This window comes from Caloenas nicobarica, chromosome Z, assembly GCF_036013445.1.
Source record: "Caloenas nicobarica isolate bCalNic1 chromosome Z, bCalNic1.hap1, whole genome shotgun sequence".
Lineage (NCBI taxonomy): Eukaryota > Metazoa > Chordata > Aves > Columbiformes > Columbidae > Caloenas > Caloenas nicobarica.
The window spans coordinates 47,761,775-47,778,698 of NC_088284.1; the positions used below are offsets into that span (position 1 = coordinate 47,761,775).

General features: G+C 39.7%; 1 protein-coding gene across 1 annotated transcript in view; it reads left to right on the forward strand.

Annotated features, from left to right (window-relative positions):
- Nucleotides 1-7,649: 7,649 nt before the first annotated feature.
- Nucleotides 7,650-16,924, forward strand: part of ADAMTS19 (ADAM metallopeptidase with thrombospondin type 1 motif 19) — a 148,542-nt gene continuing 139,267 nt past the window's right edge. The window contains exons 1-2 of the mRNA XM_065656283.1: nt 7,650-7,716; nt 8,708-9,318. Of these exons, the coding sequence (XP_065512355.1) occupies nt 7,650-7,716; nt 8,708-9,318 (678 nt within the window). The remainder of the gene's footprint in view (nt 7,717-8,707; nt 9,319-16,924) is intronic.

Below are 16,924 nucleotides of genomic sequence, written 5' to 3' on the forward strand. Positions count from 1 at the left end.
ATGGTATGTAACATACCGTATGTTTTGACAACTCATGTGGTCCTAATGGGTTTCCCAGTTACAGAGGCTAAAAGAGCAAGGCATCCTGTTCTGCAGGTTACCACACAGCAGTTCTTATGAATAAATTCTTCAGATAGGAAAAAATAAATCATTTCTGCAATGTTTGTTTTTATCTGGTAGATATAATGAAGTCTTTCTCTCCTGCGGCAGGGGAAAGTGCAAATAGGATATCAGCAACGTCATTTAAATGAATAATGACTTGGAGACTAGTTAACTTCATTTCAGTAAGGCTTCATGATATCTTCAGTGCTTGCAGCTAGCTGACAGGTTGAAGAAGGATTGTCTAGAAATCAGTTATTTTATTTGTTCAGCTATGCTATTGCATGCTTTCTTTAAATCTATACAGGAAGAAAGATGTGTTTCAGTAAGCAAGGTTATTTATATGCCTCACCTTACAAAACAGCAAGGAAAAGAACCTTGATGCATGGACCGCTTCTTTTGATTTACTTGCAGCTTTTGAAGTGGTATCTCCTTATCTTCTCTTTATCCTGTTTTGTTTTCCTTTACTTTGTTATCTTGATCAGCTTTTCATCAGCTCTCAACTGGCTTCTCCTTATCCTGGATCCATTCTCCTGACTCTGTGTGAGTTAATAATGTAATAGATATATGTTTTCATATGACAAAAAAGTAATGCATCTATACTGATAAACTGAAGATCATACAGCAATTCGACTGCCAGAATCTCTAAAACTCATTCAGTTTTAAACCTTTCTTGGAGCCATATTTCATGTTATACAAGATTTGCCTGCATTGCCTTTCATATTTCTCACTTACATATTATCATTCCCATTCCTGTACTCTTCATTTTTATCTTCAAGTTTATATGCTTTCAGGTTATGAAAGGATTAAAACCTAGGATCTTCATCTGCTTTACCCTTTTGAAATGACAAAAGACAAAAGTCTAAAGGATAGACTAATTAAATTGTTACTGTTTCCAATATTCATTGACAAAAAAATAGGTTTTTTGTCTTTTTTCTGAACCTAAATGGTGTAAATACATAATGATGTTAATATCACTCAGTCATTTAAACTGTGTATCTTAGTAATGAAAAGGTATATTTAACTCACTATATGATTCTTAACATGATTACTCCATTTATCTGCATAAAATTAGAATAAATTCTGAAACAGACTTGTTGCCTTGTAGGGTTGGGATAACTTTGGCTTATGGAATCTTTATAACTTACTATATAGTTGAACCATAGTAGACATCTACCTAGTGTTCAGTAATAATCTAATGTAGCTGTCAATTATTCTGGTTTGACCAGAAAAGCCATGGAGTTTTGTACCCAGTCCCAGATGTTTGTAGCTCCCACCAAACACATTCCTTTGTTGTACAGCTTGTATTCCTTCTTGCTGTTCCCACCACCTTTTAAAGTGGGACATGTGGACAGGGAGAGGATAAAGTAGCCCAGTCAAGTTCTCTGAATTTGTTTCTGATATAAATTAGAAGAGGTTAGTACTTTTCAAAATACAAATGTTGCAGCCAAAAATGGGATACTTTTCCAACAGGAAACAGAACTCTATTTTTCAACCATTTTTGATGATGCAAAATTTATTTGATCTTCTAGCCTGCTCTTAAACTTTGGCAAAAGAGTTGGTTTCATTATTGTTATTTCAGAGAGACACTTCCCTCCAGTATAAGAATTTATGTCCATCAAATTATTTTAAGGATATTTTCCGTCATTGCCTTTTTTCTCCCAGTAGTTTGTTTCCATGTTCTCATATACATTTACAAATTGTAATACAGTTGTAAGCAGTATTTTTGTTTTGAAGACATGATTATTTTAAGATATGCTTATTGTATTATTTTAAAATGCAATTTACAAGAAGAACCATGCAGTATTAATTAATGATGTGAATGTATTCTCCAGAAGTAATCTGTGCTATAGCATCTCTTATACATCCTATGATAGCAATATTGACATACTGGTTTCAATGCTAAATTGTACCTGCTGTTGAGTGTAGGCAGAGTTTTATAAAAGTTTGAATAAGATTTCAATAACACCTATAAAACAACAACTTTAAGATTATACACATTGACCCCAAAAGGATTAGACTTCTAAATTCAGGCATGCATGTCAACCATGGAAGTGTAGGAATCTTAATTTTTACTAAAAATCTGGTTCAAAAGGCAAACTCAAAAGTTATTAAAACCTAGCGTCTTTATCTGCTTTGCCTTTCGAATAATGAAGTTTTGTAATGACAGAGGATAAAAGTCTAAAGGATAGACTAATTAAATTGTTACTGTTTCCAAATATTATTTATTATGCATTTTTTCTATAATTCTTCCACTTTAAATCAAGTAATTTATATTGGAATCAAAGCAGGTACATTTTTATTGTCAATGGAAATAATTGTTATCAAAGATTCTCAATGCCACACAAGGTCCTGAATTGTTATTTTTGCCTTTTCTCTGGTTAGAGATAGAAGATTTGAGATAGAACCCTGCATTTGTTTGAATGTTTGTGTTCACAATTCTCAGCTGTCTTCTGAAATGCAAATTAAGCTGTCCTTTGCCATCTTCTTAATTAGGAAGAAACTCACAAGGATGTTCTTTTCATGCTCTTGAAAATTCAGCAAATACACTTTCTTTGTAAGTTGTTTGAATTTGAAGAGAAGCTCAGAATTTTGATGGATTTGCTTTTATATTGGAAGAAATCAAGCAGAGCTTTGAAATCTGTAATGTACAAATAAAACCTTACTAAATGGGTCACTACTCACAGGCAGAGCTTAAAGCTGGGGGAGTGAATCTGTGTTGTGTGTTTTTTGGTTTTTTTTTGTTTGGTTGGTATTTGTTTTGATTCGTGTTTTTGTTTTTGATTTGGTTTTGTTTTTTATTTGGTTTTGTTTTTAAGACCTATTATGTTGTTTCTTGTGTTGGTTTAAATTTCTTTTTATGTTCAAAAGTGAGAGATCCAATTTCTGCCTCAGAGAAGCTTTCTTCCAAATTAGCATTTTTTTTTCTCCAACAGGTTTCAAATTTGAAGCCTTGTTCTTTTAAGGTATTCCAAAAATGGAAACTATTTGTTGACCATTCTGAATTAGCCTTTTCCACATAATTGATCAAGTAGAATATTTGCTTGATAGATTATTTCCAGTTTAGAAATTTGAGGAGGCTCCTCTTTGTGGAAGACTTTAGCTTGGCAAGTTGTGTGGGACTCGAGTTCACAGAAAGAGTCTTGCTGTCTTTTAAGTGGCTTCAACTTGAGTACTCTGGTACCTTCCATTGTACAGATTGAGCTTTCTGTCAAACTGTCAACAATTGCCAAATATCAAGTTTTCTGAAGAAAAAAAGAAATCAAATGAAAAATATATAATAATAGAGTCGTGAAAGTCTATTCTATTAAATAGTGACTCTGCCAAATATTTTATATAACTACTGTGTTTAAAGTGTCCTTTTATCTATATGTACCATCCACAAGGATCTCGATCAATTTCACAACATGACTTCAGGAAGTAACTCAGAAGGTAACAACGGTGACTTGGAAGTAAAGTTCACTAAATTAACTAAACTAATTAGGATAATAATAATTGGTGGTGTAGCATAATAGTATTGAGCTGCTATGAGCTTAGCTTTGCACTTTTAAAGATTTTCACTATAAACCAGTAGAGGTATTAAGCTCACAATAATTCAACACACCTCTTGCTCCACAGGCCATCTGATTGTACTACTGTGAGATTTGCTCTGAAGCAAGATCTGCTAAAGAGAACTTTTTTGAAGCGGTCTTAAATACATACATTTTAAATAAACCCTTCATTTTAAGCTTGTAAATCACAGTATAGAATTACAGACTAAACATTCAGAATCCATGAGCTAACAGGCAGTGGAAATTGGGGAACACAACATTTTCTGAAATGGAAAAAACCTAAGTAGAGAAAATTTACATCCGTTCACACATATCTAGAAGCTAAAAAAAATTTAGTTCAGTCTGCTTTTAAACAAGTTTATTTATACTGAGATAATATTTGCAAAGCAACTGGGAAACAGGAAGATGAGAGTTTCTGTTTCTAATCTCAACAGTCATACGATACATGGCCTTAAGGTAGTAAGCACCATTCAAAACAGAATAGATTATTTCCAATCATCTAGCATATTTTGTTAAGTTGTAAAAATTTGAAACAAATGTACTCAATTTTTTTAAAAAAAATACATGATATAATCACACATTTTATATTTAAGTGTATGTGTATGTATATGTATGTGTATGTGTATTTGTATATGTATGTGTATGTATGTGTATGTATGTGTATGTGTATATGTATATGTATAGAATATGCACAAATAATTAACAGCTATATTTCCCTGTGAAGAGAATTAAAGGTTTGGGATCTTTTGGTAACAATCACTCGAGGCAATCTTGCACATGTTGTAAAGCTGAAGCAATTTGAAATCACTTTTGTATATATAAACTTCATAGTTTTTACAGTTAGATAGTTAAGAGAAAAAATAAACCAGAGAAAGTGGTGTCTGTCTTGCTAGAAGCTGACATTTTTATTTCAACAGTATGATTTGTCCATATTTATCTTAAACCTTAGAATTAGATCACTGAAACAGATTCACCAAGATGGAGGGAAAAATTCTGCCCTTGCTAGGGTAAGCTAAGACAGTAACTGCAGCATGTTTTTAAATAAAATCATAGTGGTGACGGGTGTGGGGGTTGAAGAACAATATCCACATCCACAAAATGTGCCTATGGTATGTCACCAATGACTGGGTCACTATAGTGAATTAGCTTGGGCCACTAAAGAAATGTGATATCAGGCTGTGGTGGGGCCTGAGAGAGGTGTTGCCCTGCCAGCCCCAAGGGGACTGATGGCACAGTTCTGTAAATTTAACATCAGGGATGACCAACAGAGAGGAAATTGCCAAATCTCTGTTGATTTCAAGAAAACTAGGCTGATTTATCTCAATCAGGAAGGACTGATGATGACACATTCTTTACCTCATTTTCTGTAATTTTTTTCTCATGTCAGTGAGATAGACTGGATCATTGATATACATTACTGTACAATTTAAAGAATCTACTGTCGCAAACTAAGTGTTTCTTTTCATTTTGCTCTATAGTGAGTCTGAAGATAATATTTATTCCAATTTTTGGAAGGCACAGTTAATACCAGCGAGCATACAATATGTTCTGTAAAATAAAAACTATTATGCAAAGAGTTTTGGTGGCTTTGTGGTTAAGAAAGTAAAGTCTTTTGTACAGTACATGTGGATAAAATATTATTCTCTCTGAAAAATTATTGCAGTCCGAAAGCATTGTTTTTTTCTTTTAATTCTTATTCTTTTAGACATAGACTTCTTTGCACTAGTTTCACAGTGACGACAGTTAGCATGTGGTGGGCTACAATACCGTCTACCAGTATTAACCTATGACCAGACTCTTTGTTAAAACTAATGAACACCAGTAGGGGCTCTATTTTATAGTGCACTTTCCCCAGAGTTAAACATAGAGAACTTCCCCCTGTATTTTTACTTTAACTATTGAAACAATAAAATGAAAACATAAAATGAGCTAAAGAAATTTGCTGCAGCTCCACGTTTGCTTTAGCTTACCTTGTATTTGTACGTGGAGACTTATTTGAAATGGTCCTCCTTTTTTTGGCTGGTGATAAAGAAAAACATATTAAAGTCTTTCTCAATTGGCTACTTACAGTCTCTTTACCACCTGCAGCATGTCTCAAAAAGGCCAAATTCTGCCTACCTTACCAACAAAAGCAGTTATTTTGTCTCTTTAGTGAGATTATACATGTGACTAACAGGAGCAGAATTTGATCCAAAGGACTAACTTAACTTCAGCAGATTGAAAACAGTTACAGCAATTCAAAGTTTTAAAGTAAGCAAATGCACATCCCAGGTCTTTCCTTATTCCCATTGGTTATCCATTTATATCTTTTGGGATGTAACTGTATGCACTGTAAATAAAGACTTTGTGTATTTTTGCATCTTGTCCATATATTTGGATTTGTTTTTTTAAAAAATACAATCAGAATTTGTATCTACTATTTGCACAGGAGCTTATAAACCACATCTTACAGCATTTTCTAATCAGTTGTAAGGAGAGTTTTGGCTGTGGAAAGGCTGCCGTATTGGGCCTATTAACTGATTCCACTGTGTGTGCTGTTAGTTACTTGGGAAACAAAGCTCCACTTTAAATGCATTTTTAAGGTAACTTAATTATCAGGCAAATACTAGTTTGCAGCCTCTAAACTGCTAGATGTAAATCTGTCATCTTGTTTTTACTAAGTTCATCCGATTTTGCTTAGTGTAAGTTGGCTCAGATGCCAAAAAAAAAAAAAAGGACCACTGTGTGGTAAGTTTTTTTCCTGTAAAAGCAAATAACTAATCCAAAATACTGTTTGGAGCTTGTTGAGAATACATACCCATGCCACATAGGTTTCAAACAGCTACTGAACAAGGCAGAGAGCAAACCCCAGCTGCATTTGGCTGCTGTGGAGTCCAACGTGTTTTTTATTTGGAGCCCCAACGTGATTGTTTGTTTTGGTTTTCATTTTATACAACTAACTTTTAGGAAGAATTGTTGCAACTTTGTAGCTTACTATTAAAAGCACAGATGGCTTTGCTCTCCACAGTAGATTGCTTTTCTTTCCCCTAGGGCAGAGTAGTCACCTTTGACACCACCAACAGTAGGTAAAGCAGAAGTTATGATAAGAAATCAGGCTTTTGGAGGGAGGTGTTTACCTGTTGCTTCTGAAGTTTATACCGATGTTAGATATGCATTTAAAGCTTTTGCTGGACTCCTCACTTAATCATTCATTTGCTGACAAGGGTTGCGGTGGAAAGTGATGGCTTTCCATGGAGAGCTCTGTAGTGGAGGGAAAAGGAGTTTAGAATCAAATCGCACAAAACCAGGCAGAAATGGCTAATCTCTGTTGTTCCCTGAATATGAGGCTCAGGCTGTGCAGAGCGCGTTCCCAGTGACGGCATGAGAGGAGCTTGTCCCGCTGTCGGGACGCGTGCGGTACGGTGCCAGTTCCTGCACGGCCGGCGGCGGCCGGCGGGTGCGAAGCGCGGTCTCCCGGGGTCCGCGCCCGCGCAAGGTGCCCGCGGCACGCAGCCCCGAATCAGCTGCCCACGGAGCAGCCCGGGCGCCAGCTCACAGCGCGGCGGCGGGACGGGCGGGGAGGGAAGGGGGGCCGCGCCGGGTGCCCGCCCGGGCGGGGCGGGGCGGGGCCGGACGGGACGGGGCCCGACGCGTCCCGCCCCGTGGGGGCGAGCGGCAGGCGGGGGCAGCGTGGTCGCCGCCGCCGGGGCGCAGCTGCCCGCCCGCCGCCGGGCGCTGTGTGTGCGTACGGGCCGCGCTCCCGCCTGCCCGCGCCCCCGCCTGCCCGCGCCCTCGCAACGGCCTCCTCCTGCCCGCCCCCCTGCCGTGCGCTGCACATCCAGCGCTGCCGGTGCTGCCCGCCCGCCCCGCCGGGACGCGAGCTTCGCGCTCGCCTGCAGTTTCTCCGCGGGCGCCCAGGTGGCTGCGCTCCCGGCCCGGCTCGGCTCGGCACGGCACGGCCCTCCCTGTCCTGCCCGCCGGCGTTCCGCGGGCGCGGAGCCGATGGGAATGGGCGGGAGGATGCGCCTGAGCCGCGTCTGCTGCATTTTCTACCAGCTGTGCGTGCTGTCAAGCGGGCTTTCGGCAGGTAAGTGCGCGCCTTCCGCGGGACGGGGCCGAGTCTCGGGGCGGCCTCCGTGCCCCGCCGGCTGCCGGTAGCCGATACATGTCCATTGTTAAGCGCCGTAACTGCCGTGCTCATTCTCTGTAACAGACGGGTGATCAGATAAAGCATGCCTCCGCTGCGAGGGTGTATTGCAATGCGCTGGTCTGTACTGTACGAGGTCCTAATTTTCATACTCAGCCCTGTCATCTCGGCAGTGCTATTACTGTCCTGTGTAGGATGAACGTGCAAATTGTCTCCTGTCTCAAGCTGATGCGGATTGTGTGTACTCATATGTTTATAAAGGTAACACTGGTATACTGGGAATTTTGGTTAAATTGTGATATAGTGTATGTAATATGCAGACATCACTAATTAGTGATTGTAATTCAGTTTTACTATAATGATAATGATGATACAGCATATGCATGTGTCTGCCACTCATATGTGCACTTGCAAATGTGCGGCCATGAGGTGCGTGTGCATTTGGGTGCACTTTTGAAATCATAGTGGGTCTTGCAAAACATGCTGAAAACAAGGTTCAAATTTTCAAATTTTTTTTTGTTCAAGTTTTCCCTGCTAAAATAACATTTTTTTTCAGCCGTGTGAAAAAGTTGCCAGTTTGTCTAAATGGTGAAAGGTTTGTGCAGCTCTCTTTGCATGGAGGTGGTGGTCAAGAAGAAGAACATCCCCAGCTGCTGGTAGAAACATATCTTCTGCCCAGCTTGAACTGCCGGGACCACGGTGTGCCCCAGACCCCTGAACAAGCACAGGGACATCTAGCAGCTGGCCTACCTGCTGAGTGTAAAGACAGGATGAAAGGGCCAAATGGAGCCTACTGTATTTTGGGTGGCATGCTTGGTGGGCTGGGATCTAGGAAGAGTGCATTGTAGGGGGGCAGAGAGTAGGTTGCTGACAAGCGCTGTGTGCTGCTGGATGCTCCACTCATTTAAAGCATCTGCTGGCCTTCCCACAGGTCTCCATGCTTCGGAAGAAATGGAGGAGTGGGAGATCGTCTTCCCCGCACTGTGGAGCAGGGGCCAGCAGGAACCGGCGGGTGGCAGTGGTGGTGGGGGCAGCTGCAGCGCCGACCCCAGCTGTGGGAACCGGAACAGCACCCTCAGCACCCCTGTCACACCTAACCCAGTGGCCGGCAGCTCTCGGGAGGTGCGTTCAGTCTCCTCCTTGGTGGAGGGGCAGGCGCAGGCTGTGGGGGAGGCAGCAGAGGAAGAGGACACCGAGGATGAGTATGAGTCTCAGGAGTTTTACCACTGGTCCCCTCTGCCCCAGGGGTCTGGTGCTTCTGCCCGGTTGCCACCACCACCATCCCCCCAGCCAACACCTCCAGCAGAGGATGGAGATGAGGTGCTGCTGAGGATCCCGGCTTTTGCTCGGGAGCTCTACCTGCTGCTCAAGAGGGACAGCCGCTTCCTGGCTCCTGGCTTTGCTGTGGAGGAGCGGCTCAGGGGTGAGGGCAAAAGCCCCCCCAGTTCTGCACAGTCGCAACCTGAGAGAGCTTGTTACTACAGTGGTACTGTCCTTCGCTACCCAGGCTCCTTCGCCTCCTTCAGTACCTGTGGTGGACTGGTAAGATGACCTTGCATGCAGGGGTAGCACCAAGGTCTCCATACAAGTGTTAGCTTCATCTGCTGCTTTTCACTCCCATCCCTTTCCTGAGGTCTTCTTTCTTCCATATCCTCTTGGGTCCTACCTCTGTACTTATCCTTATTTTTAACCATCTCACCACTCACACTTTTATTATCCCAGTCATAATTTTTCTCAGATCCTACTTCTGCCTTTATCCTCTAAAGTTTTGATGTTCTTTGACCCATTTCCAGATACACTTTTTTCTCTCAGTCCCATACCTTTCTTTTTCAGATCTCCTTTTTGTTCTTATGCTGTTCTTTCTTCAACTTTTCTTATCTACATCCCTAATTTTACTGTGTGTTCAGTGTGTGCCTGTAATTAGTTACATCCACGCTCATTCTCCTTTCTTTTCCCTGTATCATCATCTCTCCTCCAGTCCATCTGTAATCCAGTTGTTCTTCATTCCCATCCTATATTCTAAAGTTATTTTTCTTATCTGTGTTATCTTCCTTATCTTCTACATCTCAGTTTTCAGACCGTTCCGTCTTTCCTACTTGTACACGTATTTTATGTCTGCTTTCTTATCTTCATTATTCCTTTTTTTTCTTCTGCTTATCCCATTGGCCTTTTTTCTCTGCCTCACAACTTCCCACATGTGGTACCTGTAGTTACCTGGATTTGGGATGCCATACCCTTCTTTTCTATAAATTCCTTTGTAGACATAAACAATGCATATGTTCTTAGAAGAAATGTGAATACAGTCTGACGTTTTGAATGGTTACTACTTCTCTCTTATTTAAAACAAATTTTACCTGCTATAATTTCTGTTGGATCAGCTGTGTTTTTTACCAGATAAAGACCAGAACTGGGCACAGTGACAGCAGTAGTGGTAATCCAGTGAGCTACAATCTCGGGATGCTTGGGGGTGGATGGAAAGAGTAGAAAGCAGCTGGAATGATGTAAAATGCTGCCAGAATTTAAAACAAAACCAATTATTATTACTATTATTCTCATTTGGGGCCTTTATGTAGTATCATAAATGCACATGCCTGCAGCACTTTACAGACTATAGAATACAAACAGTAATGGCACTAGGAAGAGTTAACATCATGATGATCCTGGGTTTTTTGGGTGTCTAGATGGGTGTAAATCACCACAATCATATGACAGATGTTTTCTTATATTTCTTTCCAAATTTGAACATCTAACTTGTTCCATTGTTGATTCATGAAGATTTGCCTGCCTGGTTTTTATTTGCATGGTCATGAAGTGAAACCAGGTAAAATGTGGAAATTTGGCCTGCTTATTCATTTGCCTGTTTGGACTTATTCAGAAGTCAAAACCCAACCTGAAAGTGGTGGAGAGGGAACATATGTGGATTGACACCAAATAAAATATTTGCCTGCACTCCTGCAAAGTGAAACCGCCAAGTTTCACACAACACTAAGTGGTTGGCATCTAATTATTGACATTTTGTCAGATTTTCCAAAGCGTAATAGCAGAATTAATTGCAGAGAAAAATATTGAAAGTCAACGGAAGGTGGTGTGAAAGCAATCAGGTAAAGGATTTTTATGTTCTGGAAAAGCATTTGACTTCTGAACTTCTTTTTCTTGTTAGAATTTTACCTCCTTCTACATCGCATGTGGGTAAAATTACGTTAGATAAAATCCTTGCGAAGAAATTGATAAAGATAATTATTACAAATGTCTGCTCAAAAGTGAGGTACATCATTGTGTATCTGTAATTCCTTTGGCTTTATTTATAAATTGGAATTAACTGTTTAAATAGACTCTGTTCCCTAGGAGCCCCACTAGAAATTTTTGATTCAGTCAGACTTTTCTAAGAGTACCAGCTTATTCCTGGCCTACTGGCCATCCAAGTATGTTCCCCATTCAGAATGCTGCAGCTGAAATGTAAACTATTCTATGTCTCTCGAATAAAATTGGAAACTGTTGTTGATGTTGACTGGTGTCATGATCCTCAACTGCATAGTCTTGTTTGCAGTGAAATAGTTAAGCAGCTGTTCTTCCTGAGAGTGCTGCTGCATCGGACATATAGTTAAAAAAAATTTCACAGTGCTATTATGTCAAAGTTGTCATAACAAATCTTAAGTTATTTGTCATTCTCTATTCTGTCATTGCTTGGGCTCTGTTACATATGTAAGTTGCTCTGTTTCCAAGAGTCTTGAAAAAACATCATACCTACATTGCATATTCTATCCTGTTTCCTCCAGGCCTTGCCCTGCAAAAAGAGCCAAGCAATATTTCAAACTACATTTTCTCTTTTAAGATGTAAAAATCCATCGAATCTTGAACCTACAAATATTTTATTGTAGTTACCTCAATTACAGATTATGTTTTCATTTTAAATATAAAGACATTTCAGAGAAAATATGGTATAAATGTCTGAGATATACTTTCATTTCAAAGCCTTGCAGACTTGGGTTAGGATTACTAGGCTGCATGCATTTTGGAAAGCCAAAGAAGTGGGCTGTAAGTCCCTTAACATGAAGCTTAGATTCCACTTGACAATTTTTCTTTCCAGTGAGAAACACATAATCTCTGTCTAACAACAGAACTTACACCATTCTCTTCTTTAGATAGGAGCCTTTTCAGGAATCTCTTTGTTCACCAAGAAAGGTAACTATAGTCTGACAGACAGCAGTGATTTTTGCCACACAGGAAGAAGGTTGAAAAAAATAGAAAAGGTTTGGCCATGATATGCAGGGGAGGGTCATACTTGGCAGTACAGATGTGTGGCTGATGCTGTAGGGCTAGTTTTGTGAAAAGATACCGGATCTCCAATAAAATGAAAAAATGCCTTGCATGAAATTGCTGTGACATACAAGTTAGGATGTTAGTGTTGGTTCCAACTTCTCAAGGCACAGAAAGACCTGACATGCCAGTGGCATTCAGGAAATTGAAAAAAATGTCAATTAGAAGTCTTAACTGCTTCTGTAGGCAGAAAGAAGAATATTGTTGCAGATGTTAGGCACCTTCACCCCTTGAAGTGGGATTTGTATGCTTTTTGAATAGTTCATTGGTTGCAGCTGGGTAAAGCATGTAACGTACAGCACAACATTAAAGTTTCTTATTTCACAGTTCTTTACAGCTTCAATAGTGTGTTTTTTCTTGAGCTGATCATCAAAAGCCAGTGATAATAATGGAGTTCTTAACATACCATGTTAATCATGTGAATATACAAGTGAAAAATGAGAGCTGTACTTCCATCTAATTACTAGCCAAATTCTGACTGCCAGCATTGGCTTCATTTGGCAACCTGTCTTGACAACTGAAGGAAACATAACTCAGTGGATATTTTCTAATCAAACTAGAGACTTGAGATATGAATGGACCATCTAGAAACTCCATCGCTGTGACCTTGGCGTAATCTTGGAGCTCACATGATCAGTAATGACAACCCTATCCAACTCCTTGGTAAAAACACTTTGGATTCTTACATCCTTTTGTAGCTCAATGGGATTGCCCTGAGTACCTTTTGGGATTCTGCACTGGTGCTGCACGAAGATTAAAAAGGAGAGGTTTCCAAGAACTCTCCATCTGTATGCTGACTGCCTACTTGTTGTTCATTGTTAGCCAAATACTAGGATGTAAGCAGTCCTGCTGATGCTAGTGAGACTGCTCTTCTGAAAGTGATGAATTGTAGAGCCGGACCATTAATTATTTGAACTTTTTTTCTACTGCTTGCTCCTTTTTTTGCCACAATATTTGAAATAAGAAAAAGTCTGGTAATATTTATAACTTAAAACTGATCATCCTTTTAGAGTATGCTGTAGGAGAAGCTTACTGTGGAGTTAGAATTAAGAAATCTGGCTTACTGGTTCTTTACCAACAATCTGCTCTGCTGCAGGCATGGAAGTTGAAGTAGTCTCCCTGCATTTCCTCAAAGAGAGGTGTAAACCTGGCAAATGTGTGCTTTATCCCCTACTTCTTTCATTTCAGAAAGAGAGGCATTTGATGTTTTTTCTCAGCAGTGAATTGCTTAGGTACTAGTTTACAGCTATGTGGTGAAAGGCAGGGGATTTGCCAATGTTTCTGTTTCTTTTTCTTCTTAACTGAAGCAGTCTGCGATAAATAGAGAACAGCTAGGTAGACAAAGGATTTTCATGTCTTATACCTAAAGCGGTGGCATATGTTTAGATTGTTCGGAAGTGCAAACAGGAGCGAAGGTACTCACAGAGGATGGACAGGAGAATGCAGGTCCATACAGCTATGCTGCTCATCGCAACGCTTACCAGTTTGTTCAACAGAGTATGTGTGGAGATCTGCCTAAACAGGCAGCATTGCCAGCTGGGTTAATTTACTGGAGCGAAGCTTTGAAATTCATCTGTGTGGTTCTATATTTTCACTGGATCTTAAGAATGTGAAATGGTCAATAGTGTATTTATAGTTCTCTAAATCCCTGAAGAGTCAGCATCAAATACTCTTTGCAATGAAAAATGATGTGTATTTTCCCAGTGACTTGAGTGGGAACAAGTCTTAACACTCCAATCCAATCTAGGGAAGAGCTCTCTCTAGAGAAGTGTAAGGTGCTTTTATTAGGCCTCATTGCCATTAACAACCAGATATTTAAAAATCTGATCAATAGTTTATGGACAAGTAGTCATAGATTTACTCCAGATTTACATACATTTAAAGAGCACTATGCAAAGCAATGCTGCCAGCATCAGCAAAAGAATGGATGTCAGTAGTTCTGTGTCATGCAGAGATGTGCCAAATATCATTGGACACCCACATTTTAACAAGTTCTTCCAATGGTAACATCCTACTTTTACAATAAAACTGAAATAAATTAGGATGTGCAAAAAACTATGTGCCTTCTTTGGCTAATGGAATGCTTGTGTTGTACTTCAGTAAGATTTGAAAAAAATCTGAAGCACCTTTACAGGAAATGCGTAATTTTTAAATTCCTGACACAAACTGTGTTTTGAAGATTAGTGCTATTAACTAATAGTAAGGGAATGACAAACGATTTATTCAAAATATTTAAGATTTTTTAGGATATTCTAAATTCACATGAGCTTTAAATTCAGGACACAAAACAGAGCTTTTACAAAATTGGAATTTTTTATTTTGTACCTGTCCATTGAGGATAGTCTGACTTTACAGGTTGTCTCAGGATGAGGAGAATGAAATTGTAATAGAACAATAGTAATAAAATAAAAATATTTTCTGTATTCCTAAAATTCTGCACACAGTCACTTTGGAGGATAGGATTCAGCCCGGGAAAAAGCTGAAGGCTTGTTTTGACATCTTTGCTCCTAGAACAGGAAACACCGTAATGTTTCAACAGTTTTATATGCGAAAACTCCCAATGAATATAGTTCTTAGCTACACTTAGTGATTCCTGCAATGAGAGTAGTGTCTGACATGGCAAGTATACTTAAGTTTTTGGACAGCTTGGAAAGTTTTGGAGAGCTGTACTGAACTCCTGCCTTTTGGTTGTACAGCTTCTTTCAGTGGCAGTACAATACTGCAACTCCTTTCCTGACATAGGGTCAGACTGATTGGGAATGCATAGTTCGTTTGCATTGGGTCTGAGTGTTGAGTCTGACATTTGCTGTGCAGTGCATATGCAAGGGAAATTCTTGCTTTTGTGAGCATCCCTGCTTTTGTGGGGCTTTTGGAGCAGATGGTCAGGAGCAACTTATGGGCTTCATAATTTGCCCTGGGAAGCAGTGCTATTATAGGTCGTGAACTCCTGATATAAGGCTCTGAGCGTTCTTAATAGACTTATTGCTTTGATCAAGCTGGAGAGTGACTACCACATTACACATCCTGGACCATATAGTACCAATGTGCAAGCCTGAAATGGATTAAATACTAAGCCTCTTGTCAACCAAAAATGGTTCCCCTGCCTTCCCACTTAAGTGATGTTGCAGTTACATATCAGTATCGAGTACCTTCCACAGCAGATACTTTTTCAAAAGAAATTGGAGACAATTACAGTTTCTTTTGTACTAAAAGTAAGCATTAGAAAACAAAGATCGCTAACAATTTTTAAGTGGAAACAAAAAAGATTGTTAGTAATATTAATGGTCCATTTGATACAGATAGGCTGAAGTTCAACATTGCGGAAGGAGAATTATACAATTAAATAGGATTATCCTTAAAGGCTGCCAGGATGAAATGAAGTACACACTCCCTACTTTTATATACTCAGCTTTCTGGAATAGTAAAATGACAGAGAAGACAAATAAAAGCAGTAAAATATGTGTTTAGATCCCTTATTTTTAAAAACTAGGGCTAACTCAAGACAGAAAGATGTGGGAAATCACAGGTGTGGGTTTTTTGAAGCTTTTTCAGTTGCCTATTTAGAATGCTAACCTCTATTTCTTAGTGCACAGTCTGCCTATTGTTGTGAGTTTGTTAGAGAAAAAAACTTTGCTGAGAGGGACAGAAATAAATATGTGAATGATGGTACTTTGTGAGTATCCCTTACTGAGAGGTTACTGGTTCACCAACTTTTTCTTGGTTGACTTCAGTGTACACTTTATTTTTGTTTTAAACATCTTTAAATGTGGGATATGAAATTTGTCATCAATAGAAACAGGTGGGTGAAGCAGGGCATGAGTGGAAATGTCAGCTCTGAACAGAAAACTTCTTTGCTCTGTTAAGGAAATGGGTTTCTTTGCAGAAGAAACAGAAGCACCACTGGGAAAATAAAGTGTTGGACTAAAATTTGGGCTTCCCACCTCTGCATAAGGTAGAAGAACCAATGAAATGTGGTGATGCTCCTGGGATAATACCCATACTTTCACTGTATGTGTTGAATCTAAGCCGGGTTGTTTCTCCTGGATTTACGTAGCAGTGAAACATGGGAGAGAGGAGGGCAGCCAGGCTTCTAGGTTGTCTAATCTCCAGTTGGATGAAACAAGTTTTTTACATGAGGTTACTTTGGCATGCTTAGGTGCAGACACATCTTCTTCCAGCATAGGCTTATCAGCTATTTTTGTTAATCTCTCTGTTAGATTAATCATAGAAACATCCTAGGACAGTTTGGGCTAGGGGAGCTTAAAGGTCATCTAATTCCAACCCCCCTGCCATGGGCAGGGACACCTTCTCCTAGACCAGGTTGCTCAAAGCCCCGTTCAACCTGGCCTTGAACACTCGAAGGGATGGGGCATCCACAAATTATCTGGGCAACTTGTTCCAGGGTGTCACCACCCTCATGGTGAAGAATTTCTTCCTTGCATCTAATTTAAATCTGCCCTCTTTCAGTTTAAAGCCATTACCCCTTGTCCTATTACTACATGCCCTTGTAACAAGTCCCTCTCCAGCTTCCTTGTAGGTCCCCTTTAGGTACTGGAAGGCCACTACCCAGTTTCCCTGAAAATAAGACAGCGTCTTATATTAATTTTTGCTCCAAAACTTATTACTTTTTTACATGAATAGCTGCCTGGACACTATTTAAATTGACTTTTTAAAATGAACTGTAACTAGGGCTTATTTTTGGAGTAGGGCTTATATTTCAAGCATCCTCAGAAATTCTGAAAAATCATGCTAGGGCTTATTTTCGAGGTAGCTCTTATTTTTGGGGAAACGGGGTATAAGGTCTCACCAGAGCCTTCTCTTCTCCAGGCTG